This window comes from Acanthochromis polyacanthus, chromosome 10 (assembly GCF_021347895.1).
Source record: "Acanthochromis polyacanthus isolate Apoly-LR-REF ecotype Palm Island chromosome 10, KAUST_Apoly_ChrSc, whole genome shotgun sequence".
In the NCBI taxonomy this organism is placed as follows: domain Eukaryota; kingdom Metazoa; phylum Chordata; class Actinopteri; family Pomacentridae; genus Acanthochromis; species Acanthochromis polyacanthus.
The window spans coordinates 27,006,610-27,031,208 of record NC_067122.1 but is presented as its reverse complement, the minus strand read 5'-3'; the positions used below and the strand labels follow the sequence as shown (position 1 = coordinate 27,031,208).

The 24,599-nt window shown below is 44.1% G+C and overlaps 1 protein-coding gene across 13 annotated transcripts in view; it reads right to left on the bottom strand.

The window, feature by feature from the left end:
* tenm2a (teneurin transmembrane protein 2a) overlaps positions 1-24,599 on the bottom strand; it is a 216,804-nt gene that overhangs the window by 19,313 nt on the left and 172,892 nt on the right. For 6 of the 13 annotated variants that reach the window (XM_051954368.1, XM_051954372.1, XM_051954375.1 and 3 more), the window contains 11 exons: positions 16,316-16,438; positions 14,594-14,820; positions 13,738-13,933; positions 12,105-12,206; positions 11,453-11,647; positions 9,928-10,128; positions 7,920-8,105; positions 6,951-6,977; positions 2,676-2,822; positions 2,139-2,349; positions 473-592 (listed from right to left, as the gene is read on the bottom strand). In XM_051954368.1, coding sequence (XP_051810328.1) covers positions 473-592; positions 2,139-2,349; positions 2,676-2,822; positions 6,951-6,977; positions 7,920-8,105; positions 9,928-10,128; positions 11,453-11,647; positions 12,105-12,206; positions 13,738-13,933; positions 14,594-14,820; positions 16,316-16,438 — 1,735 coding nt within the window. The remainder of the gene's footprint in view (positions 1-472; positions 593-2,138; positions 2,350-2,675; positions 2,823-6,950; positions 6,978-7,919; positions 8,106-9,927; positions 10,129-11,452; positions 11,648-12,104; positions 12,207-13,737; positions 13,934-14,593; positions 14,821-16,315; positions 16,439-24,599) is intronic. The other 7 variants (XM_051954369.1, XM_051954373.1, XM_051954376.1 and 4 more) reach the window with 3 other exon arrangements.

The following is a 24,599-nucleotide window of genomic DNA, read 5'->3' as shown; positions in this document are numbered from 1 at the left end:
GGTTGTTCAAGTTTTTTGCTTTAAGCGCGTCTTTGAACCCTCTTATTTTTGGTTTGACAAAATGTAAAGTACATCGAACATAATATAACATGAATAAAAACATTCTCCGTCATGAAATCAAATACATTTTGTGCTCTTGAACATTTGCATAATGAATGAGTGTTCAATGTAGATTGCCTATCATGCAGTTTCTGATTCTTTCACTGTATTCACCTTAATGTATTTGTTAATTTCTTATAGTTTGTCGACAGAGATTGTAGTGTGTTGTTGCTATTGCTCAATACACGTTCTCTGCTGCTATTGCTTTCTTTGTTGTGTCTAATTGTACCACAGAGCGTAGTTCCCTAATCTAATCCAATCTAATCTAATCTAATCTAATCTAATCTAATCTAATCTAATCTAATAAGAGGGCCTATGTGGTGAGGTAGTTTCCAAGTTTCAGCAAGCAGTGCTGGGGAGCTGTTGTACATACATTCCATCCTGCCGTGTCAGCGTGTATCCGTAGTGTGGATAGTTGACAAAAGACACGTTCACCCCCACCAGAGGGGTTCCATCTGTAGTCAACACCTGACCCCGGATTAGAGATGCCAAGCTGCAAGGAGACAGAAGAGACGGAGTGAGGCAAAAGCGAAAGTCAGTCTATCAATCCAGTCCTCCTCGCCATCCATCATCTGATTTGATTAATCTCTCCATCTTTCAATCATCCAATTTGCCCAGTCATTTATTACTCTGGTCTTCCTCCACTCTTTAATTAAAAACAATCAGCAACCCCCACCATTTAGATGAGCTCGTGTCAATCATGTAAACAAACCATGACAATGGAGATGGATCTGCGCGCACGTCCGTTGATGACTAAGTGTACGGATGTACAAGTGGCTGCATCCTCGAGAATTGATGCACATAGAATAACATTTAAAACACTGCAGGGTAACATCACGATGATTAGTTATTTCCTTTGAAACATCTGATGGCAGCTTGTATAAATATATGCAGACAAAAAAAATCCGCACCGGGGACGGTGCCTCAAAGCTCCACTAAATCTACGGGGAATCTTGGCTTGCTTGCCTTTGGCTCTGGGATTTGTTAAGGTCTTGGACGGCTCTGCAAGCCATTCTGGAGTCTATTTGATATTTGTGTTACTGAATCTAAAGATAGTATATTCTCCATGCCATGCATTCATTCACTTAAATGTCAGATCTTGTAAGAGCATCAAAGTGCAAATCTCCCAGGGATGCACAATTATTTTTGCATCACATTACTGGCAAAAACACAATAAAAAAGCAACACGTAGTCCACCTGTAATTGGCTTCAGCCACTATTCAACAAAAATTTAAATGTATTCATCCAAAAAGCAGCAGATTTCTTTTTGCTGACTCCTCCCCTTAAATACATATAATCATATAACTAACTAACTAACTAAGTATGATGGGTTGAAAAGCATGTTCTCATTGAAAAATTGCCTAAATGACAAAAATGTAAAAACCTAAACTAAGCTTTGTCAAAAATAAATAATTTTCAATGATCACACTCTGTTAAAAATAAACACATGAAAAAATAGAAATTCTGTGGTCCTAACCATGAAGTCATTAGTGTCTCAGCTGTGATCCATAGTCATGTGACAATAAATCTGTGACTTTGCCGCTGAACTGCAGGCAGTGTTTATACAGAGAATATATGGGACAAGTATGGAAACAAATTTAAAATGCATAAAGTAAGACTTATGTTTATTATTCCTACTGCTAACATCTGTGAGTGCTTGGAAATGTTGTTGGGCTGTTTCCTTAGAGGTGCAAGTCTTTATATATCATTGAAAAATGAGACCACAGTGAGCAAAAACTGCAAAAAAAAAAAAAAAGACCAGAAATTGCTTTGGGGTTCAGAGGATTGGTTATATTTGCAGAAGCTTATGGACTGAGCCTAACTGATATTGTTTTTTCCTTTGTTCTCCACTTAAATAATCTAGAGATGATCTTACTGTCATTTTACGGGGTTTCATCACTACACACTCATGAGTTGAAGGCGTAATGCTCAAGTTTTGAAATGCTGGATCTTAGATCTTTAAAGTTTGATGGTAGCTTTGTCAGGCTCTCGTTAGTCGTACTAACTGTATGCGTTTTCTCACGCATTTCCTGCCATACCTGGAGTTGAAAGGGTTTTCCCCAGGGATGATGTGAGTGCTGTCTCGTCCCACGAGCATCTTGACTCGGTCGTAGAAGGATCGGACTCTGGGCTGGGACGTCGGGCTCTGCTGGATGACTTGCAGAGGGTCCCGGGAGCCCCTGCACAGGGGGCTGTTCTGGCAGGGACTCTGAATGCAGCAGTCTGGGTCCATGCAGTCTGTCAGTCCATCTGATAGAGGAAGGGAAGAGCAATGATGAGGTGAGGTGCAAAAAACGCTGCCCTAACTTCTTCCATTTTTGATTTTATCTTTTGATCATCCTTGTTTCCCTCACAGAGGAAAGTAAAAAAAAAATTCTATCCGTCGTGAGGGTCTCCTCAGGAGGCTTCAATCTTAATTCTATTTCTTGTTCAATTCATTATTTCTAACTGTCATCTTTTATTCCTCTCACAAGTGTTTTTTCTTTTTAAATATTTTTTTAGATGCATTCCTAAGTGAAGCCTGCTCCTATAACAGCTCCACCCCTAATTTTTCCTCCCTCTTCTCCTCAATTTACCTCCTTCGTTGTCCTTGTTGTCAGCGCATGAGGTCTCCATGGCAACGCTGCAGCCGGGGCCCCTCCATCCTGTCTGACATTCGCAATGCCAACTCTGCTGGCCCATGGTGCACTGGCCGTTCCCGTTGCACAAGTTAGGACAGCCATCTGGGTGAGGAGGATGGGAGGAAGAGAGGAAGGGGGAGGCAGGAGAAAGGGAGAGAAAACAGGGGTGATGCTTGTTTGCTTCATCGCTAATGATGCACAGATGAACACATCCTCATACACACTCATATGGTAATGATAGGATCAATGAGTCTCACTCATTTTAATGACCACATACTGGTAGGATACTGTCAGTGTTGATGGGTAAAGAATCAGTGTAAATCAGCAGCTGAGTTTTCATGCACACCTTTCCATCTTTATGCGTCTACACCTGAGGGATAGCTGCTGCGTGCGAGTATGTGTGGACAGAGGTGGATAGATCACTTTATTCACTTACTGGATAGAGCCCCACCCGATCATCACTCTCTCTCTCTCTTGCAGTCTCTCTCTCGTACTTATGATTCAGTGTAGGTAATGGGATTCTGATGGCCTGAGAGTAATGCTTTCTCATGAGAGAATGAGATTATGTTTGACAGAGTGTGTGTGTGCATGTGCGTGAGTGTGTGTGTGGCGGCAGTCTATGAACTAATAAACCTTCACTTTAGCTTATGCAAAAAAAAAAAAAAACTACCAGAATCTAAGGCCCTGGAGCCAAGTAAGTTCTGTAACTAGCATAGCAAGGGCACCCTCAACTCAAGAGTGACTTTAAGGCAAAGAAAAGCAGACATTTTAAGGAGGGCTGGATAAGAGAATTTGCAATTATACAGGACATATTCTCATTCCAATATTATCTGGTAATGCTTTATGGCTTGTCAAGAAAACGACAATAATTTTTTGACAAGAAGATTGGTACCGGTCTCATATTTTTCCGTTCAGTATGAAGCTACAACCAGCAGCCAGTTAACTTTGCATAAATACAGGAAACAAGGGAAATCACTATCAGCACCTCTAAGCAAACTAATTAACATGTTACATCTTGTTTATTTCATTTATACAAAAACCAAAGTGTGAAAACTTAAATTTTGTGATTTCTTAAGAGGTGTGTATGTGTGGGACTATTTCTTGCCTGGCAGCAGCGACTTCCTGGAGACTTGTTACTGCACGGTTGCCAGGAAACCAGCAGAGTCTCCTGGAAGTTATTGTGCCTGGCCACGAAGAAGTCCCATGCATAACCCCTCGCAAGACAAAAAAAATGTTGTTTTTTTACACTTTTGACAGAACCAGGCTATCTTTTTTTGTCTTTATGCTAATCCAAGCCAATTAGTTGCTGGCTCCAGATCCATACTGAATAGAGAGATCTGAGCTCGTATCAATCTTCTCATCCAACTCCTGGCAAGAATTCAAATGCAGTATTTCCCAAAATGTTAATCTATTCCTTTAAAATCACCCCGATATTAAAATAATTTCACTAAATTGGGTTCATAGAACATCTGCTAAATGCCAAGAATTGAATGCTTTCATTTCTGAGAACTTACTGACATTTTTGTATCCCATTTGATAATTTGCATCCATAAAATATTGCCCATCACTGTATTTTTTAAAAATAAAAATGTTTAACTCCTGATAATTTTTCTATATTGCTCCAAATCACACCTTTCTAACTCCAATTTGAGACTGTGTGTTTGCCACATTACAATCTATCAAGGAGAAGGGGGAGGGACGGGGAGGGGGGCACGATGACACACAATGACAATGTTTTCTCCAGCAGCACAAAGAGCCCCAAACAAAGTTGTCACAGTGATTTCCTCTTCAATAAATGAGGGAGCGGGATGCAACACTCTTAAGTCTACCCACGGGAGATAGAGGCAAAGACAGGGTTGACTGATAAAACAATACGTGCATGCACGAAAGGCACTTATTCACAAACACACACGCACACACTCAGCACGGAGCACCCTGGAGATATGACCTGACATTTCTCACTCAGTAGTAGTGTGCCGGCACAGAGTGAGGAAGGACAAAATAACGCAGTAAGAGATTATGAATATGAAATGCTTTTCACTGAGTCCTGCTCAGTAGATTAATGAACATATTTTCACTCAAGTTGCACCGTAGGATTTTGCCCTCTAACAAATCGCTGCATCAATAAAGCAATGCATTATGAATACAAATAGTGCAATCTAAACCGTGGCAGCAGCTAAATTAACAGGCATTTCACCCCGATTGGCATTTTATCATATGTCTCAACCACCAGACGATGAGGGGAAAGTCAACAAAAGGACTTTGAGGGACACGCCGCGCCATCTTGTTTGGGGTGGGGGGGCCGGGGGAGCTTAACAACGTCTTTCAGCTCAACAAGAGGAATCAAATCAAAGGTTTTATCTTTAATTATTACCATTTTCTGCATCAGGGGACTACTCATGATGCTGTATTAACAGTCAGGCTGGAATACATTGTCCCCAAGTATTGAGCTCAGGGAACAAAGGCAGTTAGCAGTGATTGCCTGTTAAATGGAGTTGCCATTTAAAGCAGCCAAATACTTATGAAGCACCCGGACAGGACAATCCATAGTGGGCATTGATTGGCTTGCCTGGGCAGGCCGGCACGGGGCTCCTCTCTCTTTAATGCCAGGACCCAGTCGATACCCCCTCATACTAACTAGAATAAAGTGGGATTTCAGAAACTATTAAGTCCACCCTCCCCAGTAATGTAGTTGGACTCTGATGAAATCCCCTTAAAAAGCAGGAGAAATTGCCTTGGGTTATGGGTCAGCACACACACACTCTTGTGTAGTATGCAGTGTCTGTGGGTGTGGATATGAAGGGGTATATGACTAGATAGATACTGTGTAAGACTCCGAGGATGAATTGAGAGTGAAAGAGAGAAAGAGAGAGAGAGGCAGAGATAAAGAAAGAGACAGTAAGAATGAGAACAAAGTGTATAAAAGAAACTTGACATTGTACTAAAAAGTTCCACCATTCTCTCCATTCCCCTTCTGTCTCCTCTAAAGGTCATAAAGTAAAGGTCACGGCCATAAATCCATGATCACAGCTTATAGATGGGCCAGATAGTTCTGTATTTTCTCGAATAAACCTCCACTCATCTACTCCTCCTATTCTTAACAAGCTACCTTAGAAATTACATTGATTGCTTTATTCCACGTTGTTCCCTGACCTGTCTCTTGGCTTCCCTTTGGCTCCATCTGTTCTTCTTTACACTCCCTCTGTCTCTTGCTCCCTCTTTAACCCTGCAATTTACCTTTTCTCTGGGCTGGCTCTTCATAAAACAATGAGAGCGATTCCATTAAGCGTAGAGGGTGAGAGGACACTCTCAACGGTGCTCCAGGGACCTGTACTGTCAGGCAATCTGTGCCGCTCCGTGCAACCCGACAGAGGTTCAGCTGCCGGGCTATCTATTAAGCATTCGTGTTGTGCGTGTGAGACAACTCACCCTGGACCTGCATCCTTCTCTGTTTGCATCAATGTCTTAACCTTTGCTGTTATCCTGTTTATCTTTGTGTGATCTGACTAAACTGTATTTTTTTTTATTTTTTCCCGTGGCTTACGTTGGCAGGGATGGGTTTGATGAAAAGATAGAAAATCTGGAGTTAATACCGTACGCTTGCTTGAGTCACGCTCGCAAAATCAAACACACACATGTGCACACAAAATGAATTTATTAGCCACTCTACCATGGCCACAACTGTTGCCACAAATACCCACACGCACACACACATACACACACTTAGTGGCTCTGTATTTTTGACACCACATTAGGGCCGTGCATCAGTGGCCTATGAAATTCCCCAATTACCTCAAAAGTTCTTTACAACTTTCATCATTTTCTCCTTGTGTGAAGCAGCTGTGTTTACGCCATACATGACTAGAATACCTGAGCGTTATGTGTTTGTGTTTTCAGGTTCCACATTAGGAATATTGAGGAGAACACGCTCACACGCATGCACGACCACACATTCACAGCACAGCCCCTCGACACTGCTGATACCACACTAGGCTCTACAGTACCCCACAACACATCAAGGCTCAATGACAGCTAACCCCTGCTGCAGTGCTCTGCTGTAAATGGGAGTGCACTGCAATTAGGGAGTCATCATTGAGACTGGCACCCTAATCTACAAACAGATAGCACCACAGAGTCTACAGAGCCAAGCCAGGCCAAAACCCACAAATGCAGCAGCTAGCTTCTACCACCACAGGCTAAGAAACAAAACACCAGAGTCAGATACGGTACCTGCTTTGTCAACCATGCTCCCATGGTCTGCAGTGGGAGAAAATGTGCAAAAGGTAAGAGATGGGGAGAGTATTTTTTTTTTAAATAAATGCAAGCAACATCATGCAGAGCTGAAATGAATAACAGGCAAGCTGAGATAAGCTAACACTGAGAGTGTCTGGTGCTAGTGAAGTGTGCTTTGCACCAAGCTGAGGCCTGACAACTCTTTCATCTTGGGCTGATGCTGCAGTCAAAGCTGCCCTACTTTCTGATGGGGGAAATGGGAAGATCATAAACTGTTATTCCCCTGTGCATATGTATGTGTTGGCGAGCGTGTGTGTGAGTGTATATATGTGCTGCTTTGTGTGTCTTCTGGTGTTTGTTTGGTGTGTGTATCAGATTGCAATCACAGTGCTTCTGGTGACAAGGAAATGAGACTTTGTGTCTCAAAGCACTGCCGGTGAATCAAAGGAATCTGGCACTCATCCATCCAAAGTGACAGTGATGTCAATATGAGACAGTGATTGACTGACAAAAGACACTCACACACACTCTTGCACAACTGTGCGCATGCACACAGACACAAACAATGTGAAAGAGTTATTTTTTGATCACAGTGAGGTGAAGAGTTATGCCTTTCATCACATAACTTTGGTGTTTCAAAGGCCATAAAAAACTAAGACTCCTGGGGTCTGCAGTTGAGAGGCAGCCTAAAAACAGCTAAATCCTGCTCTTTTGTAATCCTCCCACCCCCACTTCTAAGAAGTTTGCTCCTCTTCTCTCTGTGCGCCCACCTTCTACGTCAGCCCCCTTCTTCAATTCCCTATGGCCTTCCTTTTGCCTCCCTTCTCATTTACAAATTCCTTTAGCAAAGTAAAAAGGAGCTGCCAGTTTAGACTGACTGGGTGCTGGTGTTTCTGTGCACACCCACGTGTTGACACACAGACACACATCAAACACGTACCTCCAGACACACACACATACACTTACCGATGGTGCAGTGTTCTCCATTCCAGCCCTGGTGACACTGGCATTTCCCATCCTTGCAGGTGCCATGTTTGATGCAGAGCGGGTTGCACACACGCTGGTCACAGCCTGCACCGGTCCAGCCTTCCTCACAGCGACAGGCTCCACCCATACACACTCCGTGGGTTCCGCAGTCGACTGAGCAGACCTCTGAAGGAGAAAATAATTGGGTCACAAACAACATTTCTAGACTCAAAAATTGATGTTTTGTGTTTGTGTGATGATACTGTTACTCAATGATGGTGTTTAGATGTCTGGGTTGCGTATCTGTTGTTTCAACAGCATCAAAATGACATTTCAAAGTGGAGCAGGTACCACATGATTGTTGAACTAATTGAAATGCATTTGAAACAGCCGTGACATGCAACCGAGGCATCTTAAATCTTTCAGTTTTAAAAGGAAAATCGTAAAATGTGTTCTACTTCATCCCATGTGACAGTAAGACTTCGAATTACTTCGACGAGTGCAAAAAAAAAAAAGAGTACCTTAAGCTGTAAAACAATCAAATCCACATTACGCAAAATGCTATTCTCCATCATGCACCTTTAATTAAAACTAGTGATTGCGGTTTTGTGACGACAGAGCTTATTTCCTGAGCCTCCATTACAGTCAGTGTCTGGGAGGCTCAGATGTTGCAGGCAGCGACAGTGCATGTGGTGAGCTGTGACAATCCGGCTCGTGTGCTCGGGACCCCCTGGTGTGCAGGGAACGCAGTATGTACAGACGTTTTGATGCACGCTTGCTGAGAGATCCTGCGGTGTGAAACAATGTTGTCTTTATTAAAGTTAAGCATTGCTTTTCTCATAACAAATGCCGGCGCTCTGTTTGTGCTCCAGAGATGGGGAAGCGTTCTCGGGCTGGCGTGGTGGAAGCTGCCATCTCTCCTGCAGTGGGAGCTTTACGGCTTTATTTTATTGAGATAAGAGACTGTGAAAGTTGAGTATTTAATTATAAAATGCATTTGAATCTGAACTCGGCAAGTTTTACAAGAAATATCTGTCTTCTTTTTTTTCACTCCATCCTGGGGAACAGCTGGGAATTATGAGCGTCGTGCCCAAGAAAAAGGACTGCAGACTCCTTCCTACTCTTTTATCCCATCTTTGGTAAACTGTATGTGTCATATCTATGGTATACACACTTGGATCTGGCATTTACTACCTCTTCTGCACTAATATTACCTAACTAGCTCCAAAAGCAAAATATAATCAATTTAAAAGTTGAAATAAATCTGACAGCAGTCCAATAATACCTCTCAGGTAATCAAGCAGTGGTCCTCCAACTGCTCCTATATCATCTATATCATGTAAGAAAACTTCTACTTTGCTCCCAGTTTAAAAAACTGCATGCTGATCTGTCACAACTCTGTTGCTGGGAAGTTTAGAAACTGCTTATGATTGGTTGCTGTGTGTGTGTGTGTGTGTGTGTGTGTGGGTGTGTGTTTGTTTCGTGTCTGTGGGCTGGGTGCGGGGGTGATTTTGTGGGAGTTTTTTTTTCTCTAAAATGTTTTTGCATTTTTTTTCTTTTTTCTTTTGTCTTTGCTGCATTTTCTTATATTTCATTTATTCCACGTTGTTCCTGTTACGTAAAGCCCACTGGAATGAAAATTTGGAAAGTACAAGAGCCTTGCTTTGCTCATTTTTTGATTTTGAGCACTACCCTGATAATCATAAAAAAAAAAATAGTGTCATCATCATACTGAAACTGACGGTCTACCGGGAGAGATGATTTTATATAGTCTTGACAGCAAAAACTTGCCACATTTCAGTTCTGCATGTTCCAATTTGGCATCTTGTAGATTTTGTGGTTTTGTTGATTCGAAATAAAGCGACAAACTAATTAGCACTGTACCCTGGGACCGCGAAATATGTTGGGATGATGGGTCAGAAGCTGTTTCTCTCCAACTCTGACCCTCCATCTTTACTCTGCGTGTTTAACTCTTGCAGTTGAACCAGCGCTGCACTGTTGGACTCACCCATGGAGCAGTCGGGTCCCATCCAGTTGGGGTCACAGCTGCACAGCCCAGTGTCTGGTATGAAGGCACCGTGGCCGTGGCACTGGTCTGGGCATTGGGCCCTGGGCAGCTCGCAGTGGAGCCCTCCCCAGCCTGGCTTACAGTGGCACTCTCCATTCACACAGATGCCGTTGTTGGAGCACGTCGGATCCAGGCAATCCACTGCATTAAGCCAGTGATACACCAATGTGGAAAAAGAAATAAACAAACAGAAAAAAAATGTAAAAATCTAACACAAGCTCAAAAAAGTCACATCAAGACCAGATGATAGAAACAAATTAATTGTTTTTTGAAGCGACAAAGGACATATTTTCATTACTTTTTTTTAATAAAAAAGATAACGAAATAAAGGAAAAATATTACCAGACATATTACCAAAGCAATTAAAGCAGACGATAATGAAGGGCTAAGTCTAAGACTGGGGCATGGCGGCAAATGTGCTCCAATATCTGAGAGAGCAGCGAGCTTCGCTGACACATCATTCGGTGTGAGCGTTTGTCTTTCGTGCGTCAGCGTGTGGATGCATTTATGTGTATGTGCGAATACACGGGGGAGAACCTGACACTGTCAGTCTGCCAGGTTGACAGGCAGCTCTGAGTCCGTGCAGTGAGTGAAAACCAATTTGACAAATTACCTCCTCCCGGCACAGCGCCCACCCACCCCTCCTCAGGCCTCCTCTCATTGCTCTGTCCCGGTCACTCACATCTTCCCTCTCTCTCCTTGTCCTCTTATGTGTGACACCACTCTCTCCTCCACTACCTCCGGCATGATTGACCCCACCGCACCCCTTCGCACACACATATTAATAAAAGCGCACACTCGCCACATAACCTCGGCCCTCCATTTCTGTTTGCCTAGCAGAAATGGCGGATCACAGTTATCGATTTTCATGTCGCTGGCACTTCAGGTAAATTGTTTGAGGGACTCTGCTGTGATGAATATCAGATTTGAGACCAGAGGAGAGGGAAAAAAATGGATGAGAGGGAGATGGAGAGAAAAAAATGAGGTGCAGAAGAGAAAATGCTGACCTTGTTCCCAGGCCCTGTGTTTTGACTTCTTCTGTCACTCTCCCTCCTTTCTTCCTCTTTGTCTTTCTACTTCACCCTTGGCACACTGCTTTCTCTTTTCTCCTTCCTTTTTTTCCTCTCCTCAATTCTCTCTCTTTCTTCATACATATTCACCTCTCGCCACCCCTCCCTGCTTGCCATCTTTTATCCCTCTCTTGCCTTCTGATGACTGAGAATGTGGTGTGCTGATCCTTCTTAACAAGGATCAATAGAAGCGATTCCAAACCTTAATAAAATCTCTGATGTGTTTGGCTGCGGTATCATACTTCATCTGTATATATGGAAGAGATGGCCCTCACTTGGTGTTAGATTATGCCATGATAAGGTGTCTAACTGGAATCGGAGGGGAGTGTGTTTATGTGTCTGTGACCCTGACGCACATTTAAACCATCACTGATGATCACCATTAATGCTCTCACCCTCTGCACAGTTCTGCCCTTTGTAGCCAATGGAGCACACACAGTTTCCATCAGTGCAGGTGCCGTGGCCGCTGCAAAGAGGGTCTATGCACTGCGTGACCGGGACGTCGCACTCGGGTCCTTTCCAGCCGCTGTAACACACACAGGAGCCCTTGTCGTATTGGCCGTTGCCGCTGCACAGCACTGGGCATGCCGCTGGATGGGCAGAGAAAAGGGAGGGAAAGAAAGGGGGTAGAGATTAAAACCTTGTGCATGAGAAAAGAAAGAAAAAACAATTAGCGGGCTTTTCAGAGATTCTCAAAAGCCACACTGCCCGCCCGCACGCATCCACACCCACCACACAGGAGGGCGAATAGAGTGGTTAAGGGGCTGGAGAGTGCCAATGACATGAAGAGTAATTACAGGCAGAGGTAACTAAACTATTCATCAAAGCTGTCTATCCCAGGTGAGCGCAGAGCCAGGGAGTCGTTAGCTCGGGGAGCTGCCATTCATCATCAGTCATCTTGTCTCAACTCCACCTAAGGCCATGCGCCATCTTACTGCTCTTAATCCTCTCCCCTCTCGCTGTGTCTGCTCATCTAATTAGACGGCAGAGATTTTTTTCCCCCTTTCTTTTTCTGACAGAGGCAACACATTTGTAAACAGCTAATACCTTTGGAGCAGTCCATGCCATGGAATCCTGGGAAGCAGTGGCACACACCAGAATTACACTCGCCGTTACCATGGCAATTGCGCGGGCACTCTTGCACTGAATCTGTGAAGAAGATGAAGTGAGACAGAGAGAAAGAGGGGAGGGGTTGAGAGAGAGAGAGAGAGAGAGAGAGCGAGTTTGATGGCGAGCATCAAAGCATTCTATTAAATCATTGGCACCATTCATTCTTTAGGATGCTACAAATTGAGGCTCTGCGTCGCACGGTCGCGCGGGCATCAAAAAGCAAACACCCTTCTGCCCCTTCAAGATTTCATGTGTTGCCTATTTTCTGTGCATTTTTCATGGCGTGGGGAGAATGCATTTTGAACTTCTCAAGATGGTATCAATTACCCATCCAGCAATGCTCTGCACGCTGTATCAGAAAATAAGAGCGATCCCTCACTTTGCACCAAGCCTTCTCTATATTCTCGCTTCCTTGTTTTGGATGTTTACTCCTCACTCTTGTCTGGCCCCACCAAGGTCATTAATACTTCATCCAGGTGAGGCTGTTTGGTGCAGCAAGACTCTCTGTGCATATTTCTGCCTGCTTTATGCGCCTTTTAATGCTTTATAACACTTTGGTGGGAAGAAACAGGGTCGATGCTAATGAGGAGGATGCATTTTTGGACTTTTATCCATTGCTTCCTCCCTTCTGCATTGCCCCCCCCCCCCCCCCCAAAATTTCCACTCTTCTTACACAAAGCATTACTCAGCCTATCCACGCCGCCAGCCTCTCCTTCTCCCCACTCTCTCTCTCTCCATCCTCAGCCATTTCCCCCCCAAAATCTAAGCCCCTTGTCTCCCTCTTACCCTAATGCCACCCTCTCTTTCACTCCCCTCTTCAGCTCCTCCTCCTCCCATCCTTCACTCCACTTCATTCCATTCTGGCTTTGCCCCTACCATTATGCATTTCCTCCAACTCCCCCACTCTCACTACTCACTCTAATTCTGCCCTCACCGCCTCTGCCTCTCCATCTTTCCATCTCTCCACTACTCCTACTGCTGAAAGCTCTACCCCCAGATATTGACAGTGAAGGATTCTTTAACTCTGCTTCACTCTCTTCTGTTGGTCCCCCTCCCTTGTTCTCACACCCGTGGGCTCCGGCAAAAAAAAAAAGGGAAATTATTTGGGATGCCGCGTCAGATCCTAAAATTATTGCGTTTACAGGGCTGTGGCACAGTTTTATTTGGATACGCTTTGGTGCTCCTCAGTGGGTGATTCATCCGCTTCATACATTAACACACACTATGTAAGTGATTTTAGGCTTTTTATAATAAAAAGTTGGGTTTCTGAATGCATTGTGTGTCCAAGTATGTACTGGCAAAGCTAAACTTTTAACTCACTGAGTGGTTCTTCCTGCTGGGCAGTTTTACTGTGGTTGTATTGCTATTGGGAACATTGTGTACATGCTGCTAGTGGGTATTTTTGCACATTGGGAAGGTGTAAAGTCATTGAGAAACGCAGATTTCGTTGACCAAAATACTACTATCCCTGGTCAGCCACCTTCTAATCTCATTTTAGCTCCCTGCCTACCTTTCCCTGCCGCCTGCACAATCTCTTCGTCCGCAACAACAAACGCCGACTCTGTCTCACCCATGACATTTGTGCTGAAGGAAACTGCTTCTCTCTCCCGGCCGTCATTGTAGAAGGCCAAGTGCCAGGCACCGGCGTCCAGGTACTGGACAAACACTGCCTCATTGAGGACCACAGTCTGGATGCTCCTCCTCTCCCGCGGAGACTCCACCACGCTCCACTTCTCCTTCCCATCGAGGCGCTCCATATAGTCATACTGCAGGGAAGAAGGTATAAGACAATGGAAGTGACAATGCAAGAGGAAAATCTATAATTCAGCTATGAAGTGCTGCGGTGCTACGTGTTCGACTCTGGAACATGACCCATAGTTGTACATGCTTTAAGATTAAAGACTTGGGGGAAGTTAAGTGTAGCTCAAAGATTGCCAGGGAAGCATAAAGAATGCAACACAGAGCTGCTAGTGGGTTCTCATTCTCTTTCAGAAACATTTTAGAAACAGTTTTTTACTGCAGCAAAGTAGCCACAACAGCATGGCTTTTAGCCGCTTAAGTCAGGTCAGGCAGCGAAACAGTTATCTGCATGCAATTATCCCTTCCTGCAAAACGAATTCATTGTTAATTGAGTAGTTTCTAATTAATAGGAGGCAGTAAAAGTTACATTACTGTGAAATTTAATTAAGTGTAAATCTTAGTCTAAATGAGTTTTTTCAAACAACTATTATAATGAATCACAAATGAATTCTAACATGTCCCGTGAAACAAGCAAGGTTTTTTTTGTCTGCATTCTCCGTTGCATTTGATGAATATGAAGATTGTTCATTCATTATGTAGCTTTCGTAATGAATAAAATAATAATCCTGTGAGTAGCCTATTACCCCAAAGGGGGTTCTGTCTAGATTTGCTGGTACGGACTTTACCTGTGCGTGTGAGGGAGGCAGGCCCTTGCGGATGTAAACTCCGAAAAGGGCGTCCTTGCCGAGGGAGATGTTGAACTTGAGGAATTGGGGTTGGCTGAGGTGGAGCAGGGACCTCCAAAATACTCCCGGAGGGACTTCTTGGGTCACCCGCCTCCCCACCTCGATGTTGCCTGTGTCTATGCTGCTGTTCCGGCCGGCCCACGGACCTGGAGCCAGGGGAAAAGAAACTGCATAATCTGTGATTATGGGCATTGATTGGTGGAGCCAGCAGTTAATCATCACTGGAAATAATCTGCTTTTATGAAAAAAAAGAACAAACTATGCACCATTAGTTCTGCAAACTGTGAGCTAGAGTTGAAACGAGTGTCGTTATATGTGATGCTGGGATGCAAAGTGATGCATTCGTGTCGAAGCCCGTTGACTTTGTTGTCTGGGCTGAAATATTAGAGGCGCTGGTAGAACTGCAGAGGTTTCCTGAGCAGACATAGCAGACAGAAAAACATACAGCATCCTGCAATCAGGTCAGTCATCTAACAGCAGAGTGTCGGGGCCCAGACAGAAAAAGACAAAGTGCGAGGAGTGCGCGCGCCTGTGTGCAGAATATCGAAGAAACGAAGGTAACAATGAGAAGAACAACAGCAGCATCTGGCCGAGACGGCTGGGGAACACAACACAACAGTCCTCTCATTAATACAGAATACAGACACAGAGCAGCAGCCCACACGTATACCTATAGTACAAGCTGTGTGTTACTGAGGAGAGATCGAGCGAGTGAAAGAAGAATAGATAGAAAACCGCATGGGGGCTTTAAAAGAGAGAGGAGGGGGGAGACAGAGAGGAGAGAGGAGAGAGAGAGAGAGAGAGAGTGAGGGGAGCTTTACCTCGGTGCTGACTGAAACGATAAACTGAGCTCAACACAACCCAGCGGAGTGGTTAAACAGCACATACTGATAGCACGGCTCGCACTGCGTCATGAATTATATCAATATTTTAGTTGTGTGAGCCTGTTTGGATGCAAAAATTAAAAAAAAAAAAGAATAAATCTATTAGGCTGCTTTAGTATTTTGTACAGCAGAAGCAGCATCTAAAACCCAGAAAGGATAAGACTGTATGTATTCCTTTCATTATCATTTTTTATTTTTAGCAAATCCCACAATCTGTCCTTCAAAACTTCTTGACTTTCCTCCCCTGTTTGTTGCATTCATGCCTCCAGCCAAATGGTTCCTACTGAAGACACAAATCTTAGAAATAGGTCAAACATACAACATTTTATTTCAGGTAGGAAACATTGATTTCTGCAGAGAAGTATTTACAGTTGCTCACTGGTGCACATTTGGCGTGCTCATTTGTATTTATGGCGCCAAACTAATTCAGAGTAAGCCAGTGTCCTTGCTTGAACATGTCACAGTACGCAGCGTGCCAAATTAATATGTGTTTATTAGCTTTTGGACAACAATGAAGCTCTATGGCGCAGAGAAATAAGCTATATAAGGCTTTGGCAACACAAACAGTACTTGTTAGGATCTATTTATTGTTGACTTTGGGACTTTTCATAGGATGTGTTGCTAGGAAGAAAGAAGGCAGGATATCAGTAGCGTAATCCTGTAAGTATTTTTATTTTTTTTCCACATATGAATTATTCGGTGCCATGGACAGATTGTAGATCTCAGTGTGGGGGGTGTGGTGGTGGTCGTGGCAGTGGTGGGGGGGTGTAGTTCATACCTCGGCCTCCAGAGGGCAGTGTGGCCACATCGCTGTTGACAGGCAGACCAGCTCCCAGTCCGTTGTTGAGCACGGGGCCGTCGGATGGCTTCAGCTGCCACGTCAAACCCAGCAAGTTGATCGCTGCACACAAAAGACATGGAGAGTGAGGGGATGTGTTTAGGGGGGAGAGAGGGTGAGGTGTTGTGGGAGAGAGGGGGACATGTGACTTGAATGGTGGATTGTCTACGAGTCAGGGGGATGAAATAAAAAAAAAAACAACAAAACTTCAGTTGAAAGCTCATCAAGCCAAGAGAAATACAAGAGGCCGGCCCTCTTAAGTCTGATCTGCCATTTATCCTGTAGCTTTTATAGAATGTTGCCTTTATGCTTGCGCCAGCGCGTATCAATCAAAGGCATTGTTATCAAAGTGGCAGGTGACCTAAAGCACAAAAAACAGTGGCGCGTCTCACCAAACATACAATTAAAAACCATAAAAATCCCTCCCGCCTTTCTTTACCTCAACCTCTCACAAACCGTCTTTCAGCGTGACAGCATCTTCTGCTTTTATTTGGAAGTCTTTACACCATCTCACAGAGAGCCGGTGACAGATTGCTCTCTGAAGAGAACGCTCTATGACTCTCCTTTTCCCTTCTCCTCTTCTTTTGTCCTCTGTTGTGTTATTGTGCGCTGGTGGTATAAGGCTGCTCGAGTGTGTTCGCTCTTCACTTTGTCAGCTCTTTACTCTCCCCACGTCTCTTCCCTCCTTAGCCTGCTGCCAAGTGTGTCCTCCCCCCCACACAAAATAAGAGGAAAAAACTGAAAAGAAAGAAAACCGTCTGCTCCCTTACTGTATGCAAAAGTTCAGTCATTTCTTTCTGGTGCATTTCTGTTTGTTGTAAATGACTGTTTTGATCTGCCGAATGCTTTTTGAACCATCTCTGCAGTGGAAAGATTGGATCGTTTGCTTATGTCTGAATATTTAAACTATAGTAAAGGCACAATGCGCTTTCAGTATTGTGTGTATAAATGCATACTGTGATGTGATGATACAAGCAGATGTGTGATCGCCTACAATGCATTATGTAGGTGTTGCTGCCAGCTTCCCAGCTTTGGCCTTATCCCCTTTTTCCACACAAGCCTCACAACACCTGCATCTGAAGCCTGGGAATCAATTTCCTTCTTGTCAAATTCTATCTCCACTTGCCCAGGGTTTGCACACACAGGGATGAGCGTAAAAGTTGCAGAAGAAGGGGCATGCGGCTTTAGGATTTGCTGCCGGGGCAGACTCATTCTCACCCCCGATGTCCCCGTCTCCTTCCCTCCCCTCGCTCGGGTTCTTTGTTTCTTCCTTTTTATGTTTCCTCTCTTTCTCCCCTCCTTCGCTCTTGGTCAAAGGAAAGCGCTGACACCTTGGCTGCTGCCCGGCCTCCACTGTCAGCTCTTTTTTCCCCCTTTTCACAGAAGGGGGGCCCGATAGAAAACAAGAGACAGAGTGAGAGAAGCCGAGAGTGCTCCCCCCTCCATCTCCTTTCTCTTATGTCCAACTCTTGCCCTGTCCTCTTTCATCGCGCTGACCTTCATCCCTCTCCTTCTTTTTCCCTTAATTCCCCCTTTTTTCTTCCTTCTTTTCTTCTTATCTCTGCCTGTCCTTTCCTTGCAGATAACGCAGACATGCATCCACGCACACATGCAGGCAAAGATGCTATCACAGGGAGCAGTCGATAGAAAGATTGCCTATTGAATCAGTTGGAGACAGTAAGCAATTGTGAGTCTATTGTGACGGTGCTCTCAATCTAGGTCATCCCCGAGAACACATCAGACAGCCCTATGGTTAGCTTATTGTGTACGTCTGCCTATTGTGTTTATGTGCCAGTGAGAGTTGGTGCAAACGTGTGCTTTTCCCCCTGAATTAATTTTTCTTTCCCCCTTCTGCTTCTTTTTTCTTTTTCCCTGTCAGTGGCTGTGAGAAGTTGACCAATAGATGGCACACTTACTCCTCAGTGACAAGAGCACAAAAGCCAACGCTTTGTCAACAGGTTTCTTTGCAGCAAGACACAGAGCAGGAGAGACACAGAGAGAAAGGAAAGACAAAGAGAGACACTTGTTATCATTCTCTTTACAAGTACCATCCCTCACTTTAACAACACTTCTAACTTTGTTAGGGTGTAATTTTAGCTAAAATGAAACTGCTGAAATTGATGTATTTAGCTTTGTGTTGCCATAATTTTAAGCATTTTCTTTTCTGATCATAATTGCCATAATTACTGTTTTCAAGCTGCATTGGAAGGCTTTATTAAATGCCATGCCAATAAAGCCTATCTGAATTGAATTCGACTGACAGACATGGGGAGAACAAGAGAGATAGTCTGACTTGGGCTGTGTTTCCATTTAATCTCTGTCTCCTCACTCATGTTCATTTTGACAGACGCACATACACGCAAAACACGCGTGTACACACATACACACGCAGACAGGGAAAGATCACAGAGAAGCAGGTTTAACAAGCAAACGAGTCGGATTAAAAATAGATCAGTCGCTTCGCAAGGTTTTTATGTAATCTCAATGCATAATTTAGAGAGGTAAAGTGCTTGCCGGTATCATCTGCAAAAGACAGCATCTGAAGAAGCAGCAGCACACGTGATCCTGTGACAAAGAAGAAGAAGAAGAAGAAGAAGAAGAAAAAACAAAACAAGAGGACGAATGATGGACAGAGTGGCAAGTGAGACAAAGAGGAAGAGGTGGTGGCCGGGATCGGAGAGGGGGCATCGGTCAGGAGCTCTTGGAGAAATTGTGCTAAACCTCTGCACACGAGAGGAGAGGAGCAAGGAACAGAATACAGGAGGACAGCAAGAACTGAGAGAATATTAAAGAACATATAAAATCCCCCGAGGACCAAAAAAGGAGCAGAAAATAGGCTACAGATGACGCTGCAGAGAATGGAGGTAAAAAAAAAGCCCCTACGGATGAAATGAGGAAAAGCAGAAAACGAAGGTGGCAAATGGAGACGAGAGATTTAAGGGATGAGTGGCCCTGTATTCATTGACTGGTTGGGTAAGAAAACACGGTCGTGATTCACCCTCTGACAGTAAGTGGTTCACAACACAGGCAATCAGACAGAAATACAATGCACATGTGCATGTTTTGAGAAATATTTATATGTCTCCGAGTTAAAGGGTGCAAATGGATTTCTGCATGAAAGGAAAAGAGAGAGCGGTAGAGATGGAGGAAGGTGACTTTGTGGCAGACTGTGCACCGAGTGTCCCCTGACTGGAAAATATTGTATCATCATCATTCTGTTCTCTGGAACATGTTCCAGCGGTTCAAATTCTCCCCCCTCGCTCTCTCTCTCTCTTTTTCCTCCTCTCTGCTCTTATGTCTCTTGCTCTTTTCTGTCTCAACTCAACCTTATCATTGCCTATTCAAATGGCAGCATCTCCAATTCAACTGGTTGTGATTCTCCTAATTGCAGCAAAGGCTGAGGGTTGCCCTTTTGCATGTTTTTGCATGTGATCTCTTGCAATGCAAGAAAAATTACACAAAGAGCACAATCGTATGCACTTACACACATGCGTACGCACACACATAGGCAACGCGCTTTCATTTGCCTTCTCCCCTGGCCATCCTGATAAATGCATATTAACTGTTCTAATTCACCACTAAATTAACAACTCTGACCTCAATTAGGGCAGTAATTGTAGCTGAAACCAGCCCCCCCATCCTTGGCCGGGCTTCTAATTGGTTTAGGAAGCCTTTTCCCTGCATTTCTACCTTTCGCTCGCCCCCCCTTCTCTTCTCCGAGGCTCTCACTTAACAGGCTGGTAGACAGTTTACTGCCCAAAGCAAACACATGCACCAAAAAGCAGCCACCTGAGAAAAAGCACCTCCGCTGTGTCTTCCTGCATCACTCGCACCCTCCTCTCCATCTCTGCGGCACTGGGGTGCAGTGCTAATATTGGAGAGACTGAGGAAAAGAACAGTGTGCTGCCTCAGGTTCTCCATATTAAGGCCATTTGGGATGTTTCTTAGAATTTACCACACAATATCCACTTATGTAATCTATAAATAAGGCAGCTTTCTCTCTCTCGGCTATGTTTTGAAGGCGCTGCTTGTTGAGATCATTTAGAGTCTCAGACAGAGGGACGGGGGCGGTGGTTTGCTGCTGCCCTTGGGGGTCATATACACTGAGAGAGACAATTTGTCTGCTTCTGAGAGTGTATCTGCGTATGCATGCTGAAAATTGCATGGTATTAACAACAAGCACTCACACACTGCAACCCCCGACGGGACCTCCTCACCCAGCTGATGCAACTGAACTGTAATTGACTGCAACACAAAAGGTTATGCGAGTTGCTCGCAGCTCCTACCTGCAAAGCTGCATCCAGCGGAAAGAAACTCACTCAATCACCACGCAGAAATGGCTTCCTTATTGGCACTGAAATATTGAGATGGCCCAACGCAGATGTAGCCACGTGTGCTCGTGTGTGTGCATGCATGTGTGTGATTGGCTAAATGAAAAGAGATGTGAATCTGAGTGATGTCCTCCTTTCTGAATCCTCATTTCCTCTTCAGATATCTCTACCCTGACGCTCCTAACCCCACCTCGCCCCCACCACATCAACCCACTCTGCCTCGTCTCATCCCGCCCTACCTCGGTCCTTTCCCTCTCATCGATCTGTATTAGAAACAGGATATGAGGAACTATGCTATCTTATCACAGATCAGAGAGTGGGAGAGAATGAGTGAGGACGAAAGAGTACGTTCTGGAGGCCAAGAGATGGAGAAACTGAAAGAAAATGAGAGACAGAAAGAGCATAAAAAGAGCAGGACAGCAAGTTCTTTCACTTCGCCTTCATCCGTCTCCTGTTTCAAACTCGGGACTTGTGCAGCACCATGGGCCTAATTGGACTAACGATTGGGGCCAGATAAGACCCGCACTAATGAATAAATGAATGAGGAAATAAATGAATGAAATGAGCCCACGCACTCTAATGCAGGCAAAATGAACACCGCTCAGCAATGACATCAGTGCAAATCCTGACTTTATGCACACATCAAAGCTTTGGGTATTATGTCCTCCAAAGCACGTACAGCAACTCCGGGTATACTAACAGAAAGTCAAGGGATGAACACTGATGTTACCACTTAAACAACTGCGCAGCCTGCTTTGTATTACTTGACCAGTGCTGATGACCCCTTTATCCCTCCGGTGCAGATGGTATAGCACCTTGTGCCTGGTCCTGGCCATGCCCTGCCCTTTTCCTGGACTGGCAGCGTGTGGTAAGATCCTAACCTTTATCAGTGCGACAGGCCCTGCTGCTGCCGACACACTCTCCATGTCTGATCTTTATGCCCAGGTTCCTGCATTCACCATATGCCCAACTGTGCCTTCACCTCCACACACACACACACACACCAAATGTATGTACACAGACACCTACACTGGCATGAGTGACACATCCTGACCTCTAGCTGTTCCACCTTGGATCAGCAGAAGGGAAGCCACATGCAATGTGAGAGGGGACTTTGGGGTCAAGGAGCTGGCTTTGGAAAGGAGCCACATTGTGAGAGTTGCAGGTCCAACACAACTCAGCACCTGACATGCTCAAGATTTGTATTTACATTTAAAACAGGGGAGAAAATATGGCAAAAGAGGCACATTTATTACTTTTTTGAATTAAAAGTTTGGCAACTTTTTACTTTCACTGCAAACAAAGATGAAGTGGTTCTGGTCTAAGGGTGGTTTAATATGTTAGGAAAGAGCATTTCTTCTTTTCATTTGTTAAATAATTCATAATTTTATAAGAATATTCAAATAAAACAACATAAGAAGGAAGCATCACTCATTTACCCTGCTAAGACGAGTCACCAGCGGACTTTTGTATGTACATAACATGAAAATATCAAAAAGCTTGTTATATAATTAGCAACTTATTTGCATTTTTCTCAGAGTTTTTCTTCTATTTCCAGAAGCTTGTACTACAACACTGTTTTCCTCACTCAAGGACAGGCTGCTAAGAAAAAATCTCAGGGGTTCAGGGATGATTAATAAGAAAAGGAATGAAGAACAAATCTTGTACTTGCGCTTCAGAAACTCGCAAATTCTCAGTGTTTGCTTCGTCTTTGCTTCTTCATTGTAATATATTGAATAGTTTAATGAATAACTCGCCAACTGGTGACCTCAGTGAATAAAGATGTGGGAAAATGAAGCAGAAACTAGACTTTTGAAAAAAATAATTCACATATGCACTGCAAGGACATTAAGACTTGCTTTTGTAAGGGTGTGTGTGTGTGTGTGTGTGTGTTACGCCTTGGTTGTGACAGCACTAAAGTGAGAGCAATCAGGCAAGGTCATGTTTAACTCTGAGAAATGCGGATTCTAACGGTAGCTTTGAAACTGAAAAGGTCAAAATGTATACTTGTACATATGATGGTGCACAGGTTTATAATTATGAGCCTCCTAGATGTCAAAGAGTTCAGGAACAGACAAGGATTAGAATAGACAACGGCCATCGGTGAGAATTTAATTAGTGGTGTGAGAACAGGTGGAGAGCATGGCAGGTGACCGATGTTAGCTAATGATAGCTGACACGGTGCTTACACTACAGTACAGGTAAGTTCACATATCAGGATAAAACAAAACTAGTCCTGACCTTTAAATACTGGCAAGAGGACTGATTCTTACCCATAACAGAAACTAATACACAACAGTCATATCGGACGTAAATCATGACGACATTTTAGGACATGGAGAGAGAGAGCAGATGAATTTGGAAGGTGAAGAAATATCAGAAAAAAGGATTTCGCTGTGCAGTTTGTGTTTCAAATGAGCTGAATTTCTGCGGCAGATTCTGCTGCTGACGGTGGAAGTGAAGCGACTGTGTGTGCCGAAGCAACCGAACCAGCTATCAGTCTCACACTTCCAGAACTTCATCGCACCTTTGCGAACATAATCCCGCTGTCTAAAATGAGCGCAGCACACAGCCGAGTTTCTCCTTACAGATGCAGCAGCGAATCCGTCTCCTCACCTGCATCCAGACACTAAAGCTAACTCTGTTTCTCTTCCTGTTAGGGAAAGGTGTGGGCTCAGGCTGGAGCACACTATAACACACAAAATTAGCTCAACTTGCTAATTCACACCCGCTTGAACTCACTACCACCTCCTACCGCAAAGTGCACCAAGGCAGAGGGGGCGATATAATGTGGCATAATATGGTGCCTCATGAAAAAAAGAACACTTTTTAGTAGCACTGTTTAAAGTGCCACCTTTTTATCTGAATTTCTGCCTTAAAAAATATTAAATCCTGCATTAACTTTTCAAACAATCATTTCCAAGAAATATTAATTATACATTTAGTGAATAATTCCACCTGCAAGTTGCTCTTTAACCTCTTGCGGTGTGTGGGAACCTGATTTAATTTCTCTCCATCTTTGGCAGTGCACCAGGCGTGCATTAGATAACTTTGAATAGAATCAGAATTCAAAAAATTCAAAAAATTCTGATGAATGGCAAAAATATACCAATATGTGTTTGGTTGTAATTGATCTTATCTTAGTGTATTTTTAGCAAACCTACAGAGCTTGGAGCAGGGAAATCATTAACATGTTATTATGTAAGGGAACAGTGATATGAATGCACTGATGTGAGACACTTATAACCGACAAGAATGGGCAGTAAGCGATTGTGATCAGTCTGGAACAGCGAGACAGCAATGATGGATGGAAAGTGGTCGGCTTAGAGGCATGAAGGTCACACTCGATGACAGTGTATCTGTGTGTCGGAGCGTATGTGTGTGTGTGTGTGTGTGTGTGTGTGGGTCTGTTTAATCAACAGACAGGGGAGCTGAGAGTAAGACTAAAAATACTTTTGTCTGCGTGTGTGTGTGCGTGTGTGCGCGCGTGCATGTGAGTGTGTGTGTGTGCTCTCATTCATCAGTGGTGACAATACCATGTGGAGTATGCCACTGTGCCCGACAAATTCAGCAGTCACACACACGCACACATTCACACCGACCACTCCTGCAAAGGTGACACAAGCGCCCGCTAGCAAGTTTACTCATTGCAGTCAAGGGCACACCTGTGTCTATGTGCGTGAATGTATGGGTATGTGAAAACAGTCCACCTGGACACAACCAGTCTGACATGTCCTCGATCCTTCATCTATCAAACCAGCCTTTCCTCTCATTTCTAACCACAATGCATCTCCTTCCTCGCTCCTTCTTGCTGTGCATTTTCCGTCCTCCAAGACTCACATCCTTCTTCTCTTTGTATCCCTTCTAACTTCCTTTGTCACCACACCCTCCTC